Consider the following 19,026-nt stretch of genomic DNA (forward strand, 5'->3'; position numbering starts at 1 on the left):
AGATGTTATAAAAGTATGGCAAGCTTTAGATTTGCTATGATAAGTTTTAACTTAACTTTTTACAAAGGAAATGCTAATTCTTCTGTTAATATAAATCAATAAAACTTTATACCAGCAAATTATATGGCATAAATTAATTTATTTTTAATTCAAAGAGCTTTTCCTTTAAATGCATTGGTTATAAAATCTGTGACTTGCTCGGAACGGGGAAAGAAAAGTATTTCCCATTCTTTAAATTACAGATTCAAAATATAAAATGTTAAACCACACTGAAAACAAGCCCAGGTCATGTATTAGTATTCAATGACTTCAGATTATGGGGTTTTTTTGTAAAACATGTCAAAACCCTTTGATAATAATAATTTAACAAATGTCCATTCAATTGCACGTGGTAGCTGCCACATTTAAATTATACATGCTGAAATCAATTAGCTCTTTAATCAGCACCAGTTTCTTACTTCAACAGAGTTCTGACATTAAGTAGTCTTACTTATCATGTGGGTGGTAGACGCAAATACTTACTTTTGAAGTATTTCAAATGGAAAAGCAGAGATTTTAAACCCAATTACTCTGAAGACAATACTTTTGTGTCTTTAACTATTAAGCAAGACATTAATACTTTGCATTGAGCTGTTCAGTGCATCTATAAAATACCAAGCCTCCCCCAAATGAAGTAATTTTTTTTCTACCTTCAAGGAGGTCATCTTCTTCTATTCCTTTGACAATTTTAGATTTGTAGTCTCGAAAAAACATGTATTTAAGTAGCCTTCTAAGCTTCTTCTAAGAGAAAAAAACCCCACATTTATATTAATTAGTATTATATAGAGTTGTTTTTTATTTAGACTAATGTTGTAACACACAAACATACAAATGTGTAACACGCTACTCAGTAAATATAACTTTTAAAATGTTCATAATTTTTGATTCTGCAGAAAATCTGTACATAGAAAGTAAATCAGTGTCAGCAGCAATTCCACATTAAATTTTATTTATTTGAGCTCCTTGGTACTTTGCTTGCCAACTGTGAGACACAAATGGGTTTGACTTTCAGAAAGCAGAAATTCAGAAATCAGGCTTCTCTAGGGCACTCCAAAATCTTTGCTGAGTTTGGAAATTCAAACCTACAAATGCACATTTTCATGAACTTTGACACCCATATTGACCACTGCTTTCAGTATAGGCTTATGGATCATATCAGGTAAAGAAACTGCAATTGGTTTTCACGTTTTAATGTTTTTTAATTTTGATATGGTTTTGGTCATTAGGTTTCACCTATCAAACGAGGAAAGAAAAACAAAGGGGAAAGAAAAGGGTGGGGGAAGGGGGGAACTAAGGAAGAAAAGGAGATAAGGAAGAATAAATAATGTTGATAAAAATAATTGATAATAATTTTTTCATAACTTTGAAATTTGAAGAAAGAAAATGAATTTAATCTTTGTATGGAAAATTGTTGTTTTTTTTTTTTTTAAATTACTGACCTGCTCTACTTATTATCTAGACAAAGCAAGACTATCCCTAAATTTGGAGATTTTAGTGAGATAAAGTACAGGAAAAATATTATAAAGGAAAAATCAAGACAGGATTTACTGACAGCCTAGATGACAAAAACGTAATGGTCGCACTGTCAAATGTCCCATCTACACCCTGCATAACTAGGAGGAAATTAGAATGATTGATTTTTAATAAAAGGGATATAAAGGATAAGGATCAATATTTATACCGTAATTAAGAAATTGTTTTGAGCTCTAAGGTACAGTACCCACCCTAAAGCTAGTGAAAAAATCTATTCATATTTGAAGTTAGTGGCAAAAACGAGACTTAATTAAAATGTTATGCAATTATTGTGCTGTGCACAATACAATACAAGTGCAGAGAAGCCATACTTTTAAGTAAAGCTATTCATGATGATGGACCCCTTTCACACAGGTTAAGCAAACACTTTAAAACACGATAAGCAGCTTACTACGTTAAGTAAGAAAATTCGGTTTTATTACCGTACCTTATCTTTGCGCATTAAGAACAGGAGATCCTCAGCAGAGATGACTCGAGCTCCTCTCAGCTGAGAAATTTCAGCTGCTTGCTGCAACTAAAATAAATTAATAAATTAGGACGGCGGTTTCTGTGTTAAAAAATTTATTCATTAGGGTTTGTCTTAAATAATATTTTGCATGGTAGTGCATAGCAAAATACAAGCTATGCACTAAAACACAAGCTGGGACTCTCAAAGGTGTCACTCACTCAGCTCTTGTTAGCCAAGAAGTGAATAACAATTTTACCAAAAGACTGAAAGACTTTTGACAAATCTCGAGCAAAAGCTTTTTTGTTTATATTTAAAATGATTGCTTTTAAAAAGCGCTACATCCTTTTTTTTCTTTCCTTGCACTACATCAGCCCAGAAAATGAACATATAATTCTCTCAGGCAATGTAAAAATGCCAAATTCTTGCCATAGCACTTTATCTGCAACTGTGGAAGGGTGGCTGATCCTTCTCAAAATTTTTTAGAATAACAAATATTAATTTTAAACAGCTTACCTAAGTATTTTTTGAAAGAAACTCTACCCCTGCTTGACTTATCGTTAGTACAAATCAGACTCGCATGACGACTTTTTTAGGCATACTCTTATTTCATTTGAGGGAAAGAAAGTGAATTGATAGGAAACACCGACTCTATTAATAAAGTAATTGGAAAAACCGTATTGAGCAGACCAGGCCATTCAGATATGAAAGAGATAAAGATGGCATTCAGCAACGAATGCCACAAAAATTGATAAGAGCTGGCCAAAGGAGTGTGAAGCAAAGAACTATCTTCACCTCCATCGCGACAGTGCCTCTAAAGGCCCCAAACTCCTCAAATTGTGCTGTAAAGAGCAAAAATCTCTTAGTAAGGGACTAAGCACGTCAGCCTTGGATTCACCTTCAGTAGGTGCAGAAAACTGGGCTAGTTTATACACAAATAGATCCTATCAAAACCAGTACAAGATTAGAAACCAAACTTGCGCAAGATGATGCTTACCAAAGTACCGGGCTAAGGAGGGCCAACCCAAACGCACAAGAGAAGCCTACGGGATTTGCTCCTTGCACCTCGCACGCCTTTGGTTCTGGCGTGAGATGATGCTGTAGAGCAGGTGGGATAGAAAGGATGCTTCACAGCCTTACCCTCTAAGAGGGTAATTACCCTCTAGAGGGGAATACACCTTACCCTCTAAATTCAAAACCATTGCCCGAAAGGCAAGATTTAATCATAATTTCCTTGCTCTTATCCTCGTTAACCATCTGATGGATGGACTGACAGTGAGCACAGTACAGAAGTTATCAAAAGAAGAGACACCTTAAAAAATTCCTGATATTAAAACTCATACACACCTGTAACATGATCGATAAACAGAAATGTAATTTATTTTCAAATATCTATATTCTTCTTTCAGAAATGCATTAATGCACCTGAAAATAATTTAAAGAAATCCTATCCTTCATACTCACACTAGCAATGGTTTCACTCAGTATCACTGGCTGAATAAGTATATTCTTAATCTGAGCTCCCATGCTGCTATGACTTGAAATAGGCCTATTCAGAAGTTAAAAAGATCAACAAAACCAGTAGCTGTTTCTAATATCCAAAGGAGGAGAGGAGGGGAAAAAGATTTTCATTTTGGCAAGTGTTCAGTGGGCAAAAGATTCAGTCCATAAATCATAATACTGGACTGCATTAATTTTTTTCCACACTAATCACATGCATACAAAACCTTAACTGTATCTCGTATGCACAACACAAAACATACTGCGTGAAGAGTTTCAGATTTTCCCCCTGAAACCCTCTCTTGGCCCTTGCAGTCACAGAGACCAGAGAGATTTCAGGAATTCAGAAGTCACAGTAATATAATCTTACTTGAAAAATGTAAGAATGTGAAAAACGATAGTTCTATTTTTTGGCATAAGCAAAACTGTTTCTTATTCTGATTAGTTTGAGGGCACGCAAGCTACTTATATTTCTAACATAAAATATAAAGAGCTGGATAAAAATAAATTTACCAAGAACGAGCCAATATTCATCTCTGGTGTAAATCTATTGCAGTTAATGGATTTATGCCAAGGCTGACTTTGGCCCCACTAAGCTTAAAAGTGTTACAAAACCTGACCTTAGCACGGTGATAACACAACACAGCTTTTCCAAATACCATATAAAACAATGGCAGAAATATCCGACGTGAAAGTATGCCCTAGTTCCCCAACACAAATAGGACCGTAACCATAATCTTTAAGGCCCCTTCCAAACCATTCTCTGACTCTGTAAGACATTAATTTTCTTACCATAAAATTCAGATGTGTTAATTTCTGTGCGTAGCTGAAATACCTGACTTTTCCAAGCAATAAACATGTGACAACATCATTTAAAGCAAGGATTGTGTGCAAGCTGCGTACAGGAACCTCCCAATGAAGAAAGGGAGAGCAAGGAGAGGAGGCCAAAGTCACGTCCCATTTGCATCTAAGTAAATCCTGAATAACACTGTTTACTTTAACGGAGTTATTCTGGGCTAAACACAAGATCAAAATCTGGAATAATATTCTCGGTTTCTACCGAAACAATGAAAACTTTATTCTCGTATTGCCTCGACTTTTGCATCTATTTTATTTTAAGGAATGAACACACAGCATTTAATTTCTTTGGCTTAAAGAAAGCAAAATACGAAAATAATTGCTTCCTGTACAGTTATAAAATATGGATTATTTATCCAAACAGACCATAATGAGTTCTGCATTGGTACACATATTTACCTGGGAAACCAGGATATGCTCAGGTAAATATGTATCCAAGCAATTAAAAAAAAATTATGTACCACACAGCCGAGGTTGGGGGGAAGATGTATTTATAGTTTTAACACACACATAATTGACTCATTCAAACCACAACATGAGTGCTTTGCTATAATTAGTATTCTAACAAACTGTCTTATTTGACTGTCCCAGAGTTGCCATTAATATGCAATAAGCCCCGATTCCTTAATTTCCGGAGCTGAAGGCCTTGTTGAGTCATTACCGTGGCCGCGTTACATGATGAAGGGGGATTTCAGGAAGCCATACCAAAGAAACGATCCATCTCCGAGCACCCGAGCATTTATCATTCCAGAAAAGCAATTTTAGCTATGCAACCTTGAAGTCAGGAGGTCTTTTACCTCTCGCCGCAGTTGAAGCACGGGGGGGTTTTATTTTGCGAGCAGCAGGTCTACTGCCCGTGACCGCAGATGATAGGTGCCATAGAAACGCTGCAATAACTTTTCATGTACGAAAGTGGCAACTATATGGCAACTCAACTATATGGCAACAGTGAAGATATGGCAAGAATTTCCCACCATCTCCCTTCTCCAAGCCTCAGTGACATCCAGGGCCAGTCCAGAATTTGGGGCAGCAGCAGCAGTTCCAACATACTCACGGTCTTTTCCTAATTTTTTTAATGATTAAAATTATTTAGTCCACATTACAAAATATTTTGTTTGGGATTATCTTGAAGAAAAGCAAACGATTCAAATTACTTAGCTTTTTAAAGAAAAACAGGCTAAATTTCCAAATACCAGCAAACAATATCTGAGACCTCGGACTCTGAATATAGTTTTTATTACAGCCAAATTATGAACCCCTAAAAGTGAAGTTTAAATAACGGAAGTGTTGAAATGACTTTAACTATAGAGCGCAAATAGCTCTGTTAATAATTAGGAGTTTATGAAAAATAAGTGTATTTTACAATTTTTCACATTACAAAGAAGGTAGTATATACAGTAACTATATTTTCAAGTCTAAGAAGAAATGGCTGGGGAATAATATTTTAAAATGTAATCACTGGTTTAATGACTTTATGAAGTTAACTTTCTTGGCAGGATGAACTGAAGTATGTTAACAGTCACCTTACGGCTATTTTCTTTTTGCAACTTCTGCAAATTATAGATTTGTTGAAAGGAGTATTCATTCTCCTATGACAGAAGCACAGTCACTTCAATGGTAATGTCTGCTTTTTTTTTTTTTTCATAATTATTTTTTCTTCCACTACCTCCAAAGTCAACAATCACTGATACTTCTGCTACAAAACCGTCTTGATGGACAAACAGACAAAAAGCTGGAAAACAAACATACTATGTTGTGACATAATCCTTCCAGTTAAACTGCAGGACGGAGTCGAAATGGTAATGTTTGCATGCCTTGAAACTGCTGGGAGCCAAGAATAATGCTTCAGGAGCTATGATTTTGTTTTCATTATAGAGGAAAATTAGATCATAGTTCACCTGGCCGAATTTTTTTCTGAGGCAGGAAGGTTGCTTTGTTATTAAATATGCATTAAAATGTCCTATTTGTTCATCTTTTCCAGATCAAAATTATGCAACCATAAAAATACCAAAGAATATTCTGTATTTAGATACAGTGCCGTAAATGTCTTCTAAACAGAGCATCCCAATACTTTTTTGAAGGCAATTAAATAGAAAAGGTAAATACAGGTTTTCACTTAAATCTTTCCATATAATATCTCACATGCTACTAATGCTGACACCTGAGCTTCTAATTCGAACACACACAGGAAAAATACAGAATTTGTTTCCACAAGTCAGGACAGGGCCGGGCTTTATGCAGTTAGCACATCCTGGGAAGATAATTACATTATGGAGTCCATTAGAGCACGCTAATAGGTAATGATTTAGGATCACCACCCAAGGGTTAAACAGCATGACTAAATCGTCACAAGCTGTCTAAAACATAAAACTTTCATCTGTAGATTAAAAGACAATCCATTTTCTTCTTATTAGGTATCCATTTTCAAATCTAAGTATTTTCTACTGAAGACCATTTAATGTAACACCAGGTGATTATGTGTGACCTTGAGAAGATAAAGCTCTGCATCACATTTTGAGGCTTTAGAGAATCATTGAATCATAAAATCATTTCGGTTGGAAAAGACCTTTAAGATCATCGAGTCCAACCATAAACCTAGCACTGCTAAGTCCACCACTAAACCGTATCCCGAAGCACCTCATCTACACGTCTTTTAAATACTTCCAGGGATGGTGGCTCAACTACTTCCCTGGGCAGCCTGTTCCAATGCTTGACAACCCTTTCGGTGAAGAAATCATTCCTAATATCCAGTCTAAACCTTCCCTGGAGCAATTTGAGGCCATTTCCTCTTGTCCTATGGCTTGTTACCTGGGAGAAGAGACCGACAGCCACCTCGCTACAACCTCCTTTCAGGTAGTTGTAGAGAGTGGTAAGAGGAGCACTTTCTTGCTTGACATACAGTGAATTTCAGTCGATACAGATCATGAGAATAAGAAAACATCAGTTCATACCCACAGTCCCTGGCATATACTGAGAACTTGTTTTCAAGTACATAATTTGTTATATTTGTTTCTTCAAAAAAAACCTTACTCTTTAGTCTCTGAAGCAAGTTCAACTGCTTTATCTTGCCTTCTAGCAGGTGGCAACAGCTTTTGGATTCCACAGTTCAGCCAGCCTGAAGAGCTGGATCTGGATACAGAGAATCTACAGCCAGTTACTAGCAGCTGGAGAAGAATTATCCCAAAAGCATCTCCAGCAATAAGCAGGTTACATGAGGACTCCTTCCCTCTGAAAGCACAAAGAGTATGTCTACAGGTCCAATACTCAACGATGGTTTTGACATCAGAGGTGACAAGTAGTTGATATACATTCAAGGCCAGGTTGCATGGGACTTTGAGCAACCTGATCTAGTGGAAGGTATCCCTGCCCATGGCAACAGAGTTGAAACTAGATGATCTTCAAGGTCCTTTCCAACCCAAACCATTCTGTGATTCTGTGATTCTATGAAGTCAGACTGTTCTAACAAACGCAGGAGAAAACAGCCCCTTCCTCAGCTGCCTTCAGACTAAAATTGTGTGAAAGCCAGTCCTACGAACTACAATAAACAGCCCTACATCTCAGCCTGCACATTTTTAACCATACCACTGCTATGAAAGACCCCTACAGATTAGTATGATGATGCAAAGATATCTTGTTATTATTCCCGTTTGTTAAAATTTAACATTTAATATAATTTTGGACATCATCATCTCTCTTCATTCTACTAACAACCCATATACTTCTTTTGATTATAGAAAAGGTTGCAGGGTTTTGTTGGTTTTGATTTTTGTTTTTTTAGCAACACAGTTAGTATAATCCAAATAGAAGAAATGCAACAAAAGAAGGTGCATACTTATAGGGAGAGAAAATAGCAAGAGCAGAAGATCCTGCAGCTTGCTTGAGCTGATATTCTTCATGTTACGAACAAGTTCCTTCTAAAGATACCGAAGAAAGAAAAAAAACTTTGAAATAATGTACACAGCCTTTAGAAAACTACATGGACTCAGCCTGTGTGATAGAATGGGCTAACAGGAAAACGTGCTGTGCTCCTAGAGCTTACCTGTGGTGTACCCACGGTTTCACCCTCCTGGAAAACCCTGCAGCTGGAAGGGGAAGGCTTTCTACTGACCAATGTCATAAAATTGAACATTACAAAACAATTCTAAGTTAAAGCACATACCATTTCTTTTCAAGGAAAGTATAAATACAACATCAGAAGAGGCTAGACTGTATTTGGCCACCCAGGATGACTTCAGACTGTACCCTACAATGCATCTCAGAGCAGCAGATTCCCAAACCACAGTCATACATGGGGTTATTCTGCCACAGATGTGGACACTTACCAGATTTATGTCCATCTGATCCTCAAGTTTATCAAGCTCCCACTGGATTGAAGCTCTGCCATTCGTCAGCCACCCCTCAATTTAGTATTACCAACAAAGTTGTTGAGCATATCCTGTGTCACCCATCCAGGTTGCCGACGAAGACCTACGGGCCTCGTTACTCCACTCTTTACCAATGTCTAAGAGACATAAGTGTTGCTCCATAGGAGAAGGGAGGGGAAAAAATAGGTGAAAACCTTTTCTCATGTGTGGAATAATTCAATTTTCACAACGGATTCTGCACGTTTGTTCAGCTCCTTGGATATGGTGTAGTAACTCCTGCAGTTCAGTAGGCAGTAGAGCAGCAGTCCCACCATGAACCGGGATTAGAGAAAGCTGAATCCTTGTGCTCCCTATTTTCTATTTTTAGCAGGCATAAACCATAGCTGAGCCTCATATTTGTTGACACTCTGAACCATTCTTGTTTAAAATATAAACAGGTACAAATATTAGAAAAATGGTAACTTATTTTCAAAGCCTAGGCTCTGCTACTGAAAGGGAAGATTTGCATCTATTAGACACTGTATGATTTTTTTTAAATTATATTGAGTAGATTAAATAAGGAAAACAAATTTCCAAGTAAATAGTGAAAATAATACTGCTATTTTACAAAAGATGAGCTTTAAATCAGTCTTTTTTTTTTAATCTCTTCTTCATAAATAATTTAAGACAAACTTCTTAAATTAGAGCTTGTTGTTGCATTTTCTGTCACACAGGGAAAAGAATTTAATGCATTTATGAACAATAACTACATTTCAACTTAAGCTTTAGGCATGACTTTTTCCTATTTTTCCTTCTTTCAATTCTAATTCCCAAATCAACATTTTGGGCCAATATTTTGTACCTGTAATTCTTCTACTCTCCATGAAACAAAAGAAACCCTATTGCACACCTGACATTTATAGCAGGCAAGACTGACCAAACAAAGTGAAATTATACCAACAACATTAAAACTATAAAGTCTCTAAGTGCAGGAAAGTATTCAGCTTCATTGAATTCAGTTTTAATATGGTCAAATTATTCGGTGGCTACATAGACTTTGTTAACTCAAGATTTGGTGTAGTGCTGGAAATGGCCACTGCTGATGCTCTCTCCCACTGCTGGTGATGATAACAGCAGGCAAGAAAACAAACTTGGAAACTTCTACTCTAGTTATTATTATTACAGGGGAGAAAAAATAAGCTCAAAAAATATCATCCAAGGGGAAACGAGGGAGTAGTGTTCTCTAGAACAAGCAAGACACCGTGAAAAAAGCTTTGTGAAGTGTGAACTTTGTAGATATGAAAGATTCATTAGCCAATATGAAACTGAAAAATTCTCACAGCCAAAAGTACTCCAACCTCTGCAAACACATCTCTGTATTTCTGAAGAAGATCAGCATAGAGGCCTTCTATTGACTGTCCACGTTCTAGGATTGTCTGGATATTGTAGAGGCTGAGGTAAATGGTGCCATCCCACTGCAAATCCCTGGCAGCAAACTTTCCCTGTATTTAAACTAAATAAATGCTGGTGTTTAGGAGGAAATTATAATAAAACTAACTACACTTTGATTCAAACTTTCACAACGAGCCGTTTCATTTTTACAGCAGTATCACTATAGGTATTCCAAGTTGAGAATCTCAACTATAACTATTACTTCCATCTAAGTTACATCTTTGAATGCCTTTTTGGTACTAAACATTACTTTGAAAAAATAAGACTGTGCAATCTTTTCAGCAATAAATGCATTCACCTTTCCTTTAGTAAAATAAACAAACAAACAAACAAACAATTAGAAATTGCCCCTCTTAAGAACTGAAGATAATATTATTTCCAAATCTTTAATCTATTAACTCCGATTTATTTCCTCTCCATCAATTATTTCTATTTCTTTTCTTTCTCCAGTAGTACTATGGCATGCAAACCAGCAGAGGTTTACATTATACCACAGCTTCCTGTCCTTTGGTTTCAAGTCCCAGAAGAAACCACCATTCAGGATTATTGTTACACACTTTCCAATGCTGCAAGCAGAAAAAAACCCTGTTCTTTGTTGATTGAGAGACCATCTAATAGAAACAGGTTTCTTTCTCCCATTGCTGTAGAGAGTAACATTTGTTTAAACCATGCATCCTTACATTGCTCGCACAGGAAAATAATAATTACCTTGTATTAGTTTCACCAGGACACTAAATAAATACTCTTCATCTCCATATGACAGCAAATTGGAATCAGGCTTCACCGTTTGTCACAGGGAAAATAAGACATATTTACCTATTCCAAGCACAGAGATGAAGTGCTTTTCAAGTAAGCCTCAGGCTAATGAAGGAACTGCAAAGCAAGTATTACTATGAAGAGCAGGCAACCATCAGTGCACTGAATATAGAGAAGACAGGACCTTGATCCTCTGGCTGAACGGATACAAAAGTCTTAAAAAAATTTTCTTCAAACACCTCAAAATGAAGGACAAAAACATACTTAAAAAATTTAAATCCCACAAAGGACATAAGCAAGACATTGCTTTGAAAATTTAGACTAGGAGACAGAAGGAGAAAAAAAGGATTCAGGTTCAATCAAAAATACAAAATGGCAACGTTCTCCATTCAAAAGCTCTACAATGATTCACAGCCCTGAAGAGATACACTATTATGTTCGTAGCTGGAAATACTACGCTAGTGGTGGAAGACTTTGTAAGTTAAAAGATTTTACCTGAAATGATTCACATTGCTTTTTCTTCTTATTTTTTATTCTCATCTGCTCAAACGCACACGTCGACCAAGTGGGAGCTTCTCAGTTTGCATGGTGACTACAACTAAATGCTACAGGATGGCTCAGATTAAGCAGTGAGACACATAATACATGTAAATAACTACTAGTTTAAATGGTTGTGGATGGCAGCCAGGCCGTGCGGGTGTCTGGGCTTAAGGTAAATTATAGTGCCTGCAGAATTTTGACAGACAGGTAAGCATCATCTTGCAAGATGTACCCAAATTATCAATAGAAAAAGAAAACAATAATAGAAAAAAAAGAAGTGAAAAACATTTAGTTTTAGTGCTTTTTCAACCACACTATATGCGTGGAGTGTACATTATGACACTAGAGGAAGTCTCAGTCTGTTCTGTAATCTTTCATCAAGAAATCTCTCTCCAGTTCATTTCAAAATGGCTTCAAAATCCTAAATCCATAGTACTTTCCTTCCAAGAATCTTCTAATCCAAGATAAAGATTAAAATGGAGGGAAATTTATGAAAACAATAGTTGCAGTCCAAGGTCGACCCATTTTCATGTAAAAATAAGAGGAAAGGAAGTCCAAATTTTTATATGCATGTGTTGATTCGCTTTATTTTCTTTTTTATTTATATGAACTACAACTCTCAGAGCTTCCAAAAATACAAGGTAAATTGTTCAGATGATAGCATGAAGATGATGGATTGTCTCTTGGGAAGATGAAAGAAAGAAAAAAGGAGGGAGCTCTCGCTCAGAGAAAGAAAAGAAAGCAACACAAAGGAGCATAAATGTAAAATCTGAACAACAGATATTTGTGTCTGAAAAACGGCACTGATTTCCTAACTCTTATTTAATGTTCATTCTTTAATTAACATTCATTTCCCAAGGACATCAGTTTGAAAAGGGTGTTTCACATTACTTTAGCACGAAGAGAAAGAATCACTTTTAAGCCATGAAAAGGCTGGGGAAAAAAAATAAACATGCCTTCTGAACATAATTTCCTCTTTATTGCTACTGCAAAGTTATGAAATTAAATCTATTATTTAATTACATTGGATCAAGCAACAGGAAGAGACGAGAGTGTTTGAGTCACAACATCCCTGTAAGGATAAATTATTACACTTCCTCTTGCTAAAAGACAGTTTCAATGGACTGAAACTGTGCAAATGGTTAAAATCAAACCACTGGGAGGTAGGAAGATCTTCTTGCTAACATAAAAACCCCATAAAACGTACTCTGAAATTCTAAACAGAGATATCGGTAACAATAAGGGAAAAAAGTAGCAACGTGTCTGCCAGAACATCGATAGTTTAAAAATTATTACATTTATTCAGATTCTCTGCAGAATCTGAACATAGTTTTAAAACTATCTAATAGCTTCTGGGTCTGCTTTGCTTTATGCTTTGCATTGGAGATGTTTAGATAATCTATTATGAAAACTTCAAAATTTATCTGCTATGACTACCAAACTTTTATTAGCCATAAGGGATTTCCCTTAGCTGTGCTTCAGTAATGTTTACTAGATCCTTCAAATTGAATGCAACTGTTGGAAAAGTTAAAGCATTTTATTTCTTAAGTATGTTCTTGGCATAAAAAAATGGGAGGGCTTTAAACTATAATGAAAAGATAGGCTGAATTCTAAACTGTTGGAAGAGATAACTTGGCAACTGGTATAGAGTCCACAACTGGGATATGAATGTGCAAATGCTGTGATCTTTTTTATAATTTAAATTCACACTGACTTGTGTGGAGATGCTCTGAAATAACCTTTCATGGAAATACTATCTTTTCTGAAAAGTAGAATACACTAAAATATGAGGGCATTTCACAGATAATTTGAACAACAATGGAAAATATCTTTGAAGTGTTCAGGAAAGCTACTCCTAAGCCTAAGGGCAGTATGGGAGAAAGCATTTCTTTGAAAAAGCTATCCTGGAGGCAACAGAGACTGATTTCCTAGGCCCATCAGAGACTGGGCCGACCTCACAAGACTGCAGGAGGGATGACATGAAGGGGGTGAGTATAAGCCATGAAGTTTTTTGAGGAAAGACGCAGAGAGGTTTTGGCAGGGATAAAGGAAACAAGATAGAGAAAGCTGTTTGCAGAGATTTTCTAGATCAAAAATTTTCATGGTGTTCTATTCGTAATTTGGTGCACAGTCTACTTCTAAACTTCTAACACAGTCTATGAAAGCGGTCATAAAATAAAACCTTTCAGCCATGTGGTGTCTCCCAGAACTCCATGATTCCTGCATTTAAAGAGGTCTGATCTTCAATGGAAAATGTCAGGAGGCTACTTGTCCCTAACGTATCTAGAGAGCCCAGACTTCACCTGCTGAATGTAAGAAACCAAGAAAATACGCCATGAATCTCATCATACATGGCGTATTTCTTATTCTTCTCTTGAAACTCAAGTTATTGCCTACCATCAGAGTTCAACTGGCTATGGGGACATTTGGTCGGATTCAGTGATTTTTTTAACATTTTACCTACCAATGCTTCACAATTAAAACTTGCACGTTCTCAAAACGGTTATGATCGGCTTTGGCAGACAGTCAGTCCAGAGTCAATCAAAAAAATTATCAATTGACTGAGCAAGAAGTCTGATAAAATAGAGGAAACGAGATTCATGTCAAGGGACAGATGTATTTGGTCTTTTGCAAAAATCTCTGGAAACACGCAACAGGTCCAAGCCGTGGACCTATATACATCCACCAGGAGAAGACAATTTCCCCTGCCCCGAGGAGATCTCTGCTTTGGGAATCCAACTGTACAATCTTATAATTAAATGCAGCCCCACTGAAACTGCTCACGTGTTAAGTTACTAAGGCTGAGCACAAAGCCAGGACATCCATTACTGGTACCAGAGGAGTCAGAAGAAGATAACGTCAATGATGCCAGTGGGGAGGAAGAAAACCAGTGTTTCCAGCATTTATCTTTATCCTTTGGGAGCCACAAAGGAAAATGTCAGCGCTAAAGGTCTGAGTTCAAGAGACACAGAAACATCACCAAAATCTTCAAGAGGAGAGGAGGGGCTCAGGACAAAAAAGCAAGGATGGAAAGAAAAATCTTGATTTTCTCCAGGAAAACCATGCTGTAGATTGGCATCTGAGCACAGTGATTCCGACCACGGTAAAGGCTGAGCCTTAGCACAACCACCAGGATTCAGATCGTTCAGCTCCTAAAAAGTGGTAGCAGAGATTTCTTCAAGAAGAGACTCTGATATTTCTGCACGAGCACGCAGTTTAAGGAGTGGGCAAAAGGGGACATATTTCTCTAGTTATTAGAGGTATTCTCTGCAGTGTTTATGGAAATAGGGGGAAGACTATATAAGGCTAAAGTGCAATTGCTAAAGTGCAATTGATTAATTTCTAACAAAAAACCCACCCCAAAACCACATGGAAAACAAGTGGAAAAATACCTTCATTCATCAAAATCAATGGAACACTTCCATTTTCATCATGTATTTATAAGAAAGTGAACTCAAATATCAGTCTCAAACTGATAACTATGATTACCAAAAAGGAGTCAAAACAAGCGTGAGTAAAATCAATACAGGTATTCCAAAGAAAGAAAGAAATCTCTGTTCTCAGAATGACAGAGTGGGTGATGCTTTTCTAAAAGACATGAGGAAAGAGTGATCCAAAGAGAAGTGTAGAGTGGAGGAAGAAAAGATGAAGGCTGGGGAAGATTTAAGAAGGAACACTGATTATTGAGGAGATTTAACAGGTCAAGAAAGTAGGGGATAAGATTACCAACAGTAATAAATAAAACATTCTCCATTAATACAGATCGCTCCCTTTTTGGGTTGCTTTTAAGGTTGATTTCTTTATTGTGGAAAAGCTAGGTTACCTACGTGACTTTTACATTTTCGTCCATATGACAGTGATATCTGTTCTACATCTATTTTACAAATAGGTAAAACGAGGCACAGAACAACTCACTGCACATGGGCAAAGACAGGACCAGGAGAAAAAAAATCCTCTGTTTGCCTCTCTCACCAACCAATTAGCAGCACTCCTTCACTGCTAACGATTCTTCTCTAATGCAATAGGAAACATCTGCAAAATAATGTAGAAATATATAAAAAAACCCCAACCAAGTTAAAGCTCAGAAGAGGTTTAAGAGGTTTTTGTTTCTAAACTTGTATGCACTCCTAAGCAACAACTATAAATATTTCCCAGCGCCTAGAGCTGTGAAATCAGAGGTGATTTAGCAGACACAGAAACCATAAAAACTGTGCCCGATACGTTTCTCTTCTAATTTAGAGTGAGCCAGCCTTATATCATATATAATCATAATTCTCAGTGACATTTAAACCAAAAACCAAGTAAACATTTAAACTAAAAACCTGCAAACCTCCATAAAGCTTTACAAATAGTATCAGTCATTTGAATATAAAGCTAAGAGACAGTAGCATAAACAATGTCAACACAGTCACTAGTTTGCAGTTTAGAACCTGGACCTGCAATATTAAAAAAGTAAATCCTAACATTCACAAAAAACCCCACTTTTCAATCAGTGGCTTTCTGAGGAGGAATAAGATCTGCAGCATGCAGGAAAGACATACCATTAGAGGTCAAGAAGTATAGGAATAAAGAACTGCCAAAAGTAAAGCTTAATTAGTTTTGCAAGTCAAATTAAGGAGCAAAGCGAAGGAGGCTTCAGACATAAAACAGTATGAAGAAAGACGATCTGTGCAGAATGAAATAGAGATGGAAAATCTAAACATGGTTCCAAACCAGGAGAATAATTTTCACTGAGCGTTGAGAAGAACTGAGATTTTGAGCCTGGGAGCAAAGGTACAACAACTCATAGAAGAGGTATATGGAAAGAAATTATTTCTAATGTACTGAATGGAAGTAAAACTCAAAGATTTTAATGCACTCCAGTCATCAGCACGGAATATCTCAGATATGAATGAACTATAAACATAACTGAATGGCTCCTGGCATTAATATGCAAAGAAATCAGCTAAGTTTTGGGAAGCTAAAGGGATCAAATAATTATAGGCTACTGCCTACAAATACTTGAAGAGCAATTAGAAAGATGACGGATCCAAATTATTCTTGGTAGTGTCAGATGATATAACGAGGGGCGACTGCCAGAAATTGCAATTTGGAAGGATCGAGTAGGATGTCAGGAAAGCCTTTCTCACGGGGAGGATAGAGCAGCACTGCAGCAGGTAAACAGGAGGGGCTCTCAAAAATTCCTGCGTGAAGCTTCCAAAGCCTGAGCTGGACAAAGCCACGGCTGACCAGATCTAATACTGGTGACAGTCCTCCTTTGAGTGGGTTGGACTAGATGTCTCCAGCCGTTTGACTGTTTCCTTTCCCCCTGTATTTTGTATGTTCTTACAGAGTTTTTGAGTAAAGGAAATGGTTCACTTCTGTTTGTACAGGTTCCAGCACAACAGTCACCCTTCCCTCCATTTGGAATAGGGTCCCCTATCTACTGCTACACCAAAATTAAAATTCTTATCAAAAATAGTGCGTCAACAAAGTGGAAGTGTAGAAAGCCAGTCCTGAGGACCCTGCAAAAGACAGAGAGAACAGGTGGAGGCGAGACAAACCTTACCATGTCTTTGAGCTGCTGCTACAACCGGCAACTCAGAAAGTCGGCGGTAGCCAGCTCCCCAATACCTATCAATCACGAGGAAAAGCCTGCAACAGCACTGCTAATAAGGAGTAAAAGAAATAAGGTCTGCTCCTTCACAGCAGCAGTCCCATTGTGCACCGAACAAGACGTAGGACAAGATGAAATTTGCTGACTTCTTCAGTAAGAACGAATAAATACATAAAAATAACGGGTTCATTCACAGCAAGTAGTCTAGGCTGATGAATGGCAGTTGTGTGTAAAACGAGTTGACCAAGGTTATTGGGGTTTCTTTTGATACAACTTGAATGAAAATCAGCTTCTATGATGGTGTAAGTATTCCCAGAGTAGATTCCTTAATTATTTGCAGCCTTGGTTCATTCAGATAAATAGGCTGTGCTAATACATGTTTGAGCTTCATTTAGAAAAAAATATTCATTACAGATGTGAGTATCTCTGCTCTGCATCCTTAGCCACATACTGCAACTAAAAATAAAATGCAGAGTGGCTGAGCTCATACCTCACAGTTAACTTTATAATTTCGTCTAGTTAAGATTTGCCTTCTTAAAACCCTATAGGCTAAATCCTAAAGACCTAACACAAGTTTTTACAGAATAGCTCCAGAATCGAGGCCTTTTTAATGGATTCATGTAAACAGTGATTTATAGTCCAGAGGTACTATTGTTAATAAACTTAAGGTTGCTGGGGTTTTTAGATTCTCTTTAGACATATTTCCTTTTATACCTTACAGATGTAATAAACTGTAATTTATCAGATATAATGAATGAAAGAGGACATTTGTCTCGTGAGAAGGCAGCAACATAGAGAGTGGTTCTGCTTTCTACAGACACTTGCAGTGAAATTGGTGGCAGGGACGATGGAACTGAGACTGAGGTCCCCCACTCCAGGACAAATTTCAGGTTGTTAATAAATAGACAACACCACAAAACATATATACTATACTGCCCTTTTCTAATAGTCTCAGAGTACTTTACAAGGAAACTCAGTAACATTATCTCCATTTTTCTAATTTAATACCTGAGACACAGAAATAAAAATTAATTCATCTAAGGTCACTTTACATTTTACTGATTCTGGGTCATCTTTTCAGTACCTGACCCCTTCCTGAGTATGACCCACCGGAGAATACTTCTAACTTCTATCCATTACTTGTCTTCAGAGACAAACCATATTTCAGATATCTCCCTCCAATCATCTTCAGTCTAATCAGTATGATGGCAGGCTGTGCAAATAATTCTTTAAAGCACTCTATGATGTCCACCTTTTGCTGTGATGTCCACTGTTTGTTGTCCTACTGATAAGTTTAGTGACATCTAATGTATAGTCAGTTGATGAGCCCTGAATGTTTTGTTAAATGACATTTAATGACAGAAACTAGATATAAAATGATAATTTGATAGGCAGATTTCCAATAACTATCTCACAATGCATAGAAACATGCATCAGGGTGCTTCCCATTTCTTTAACCTTCAGTCAGTTGTAGAAGTTCAGGCTTGCACAGTCAACGCGAACAGAGAGAGACTCGCCAACAGAATTCACATGTCCTCTGTCTCCGTGAAATGCCTCATCCATCATGATACTGGTTTAAGATGTACATCAGATTGCTTAGTGAATCTGCATTTATTCGCTTGAAGACCATATTCGACAAAATCAAAGCAAGGCTAAATGATTTTTTGATGGATAATATTTAGCCCAAACACAAAGTTGAGTGTTGTAGCAATAACGGGAAATTCTTTGACATACGTTATATCCAGACATAGGATGAAATAGCCCCTAGTTTGAAAATCTAGCTTAATTTCAGTGGATTTGTATCCTTAAAAGATCAATGTACTTTTGCTAATAGCTTCTTATAATGAAAGGGGTTTTTAATTAAGTAGAAATAGTGCTGCTTTTAACACCTACAGACTAAAGCAGTGGATCTGATCGTAATAGTAATATTATCTTAGATGTAAAGTGACAAATTCCTCATCTAA

The 19,026-nt window shown here is 36.9% G+C and overlaps 1 protein-coding gene across 7 annotated transcripts in view; it reads right to left on the reverse strand.

The window, feature by feature from the left end:
- SUPT3H (SPT3 homolog, SAGA and STAGA complex component) overlaps window positions 1-19,026 on the reverse strand; it is a 288,464-nt gene that overhangs the window by 93,485 nt on the left and 175,953 nt on the right. For all 7 annotated transcript variants that reach the window (XM_075497782.1, XM_075497780.1, XM_075497785.1 and 4 more), the window contains 2 exons: window positions 2,000-2,086; window positions 690-780 (listed from right to left, as the gene is read on the reverse strand). In XM_075497782.1, the coding sequence (XP_075353897.1) occupies window positions 690-780; window positions 2,000-2,086 (178 nt within the window). The remainder of the gene's footprint in view (window positions 1-689; window positions 781-1,999; window positions 2,087-19,026) is intronic.

This window comes from Mycteria americana, chromosome 3, assembly GCF_035582795.1.
Source record: "Mycteria americana isolate JAX WOST 10 ecotype Jacksonville Zoo and Gardens chromosome 3, USCA_MyAme_1.0, whole genome shotgun sequence".
NCBI classification, from domain to species: Eukaryota; Metazoa; Chordata; class Aves; order Ciconiiformes; family Ciconiidae; genus Mycteria; species Mycteria americana.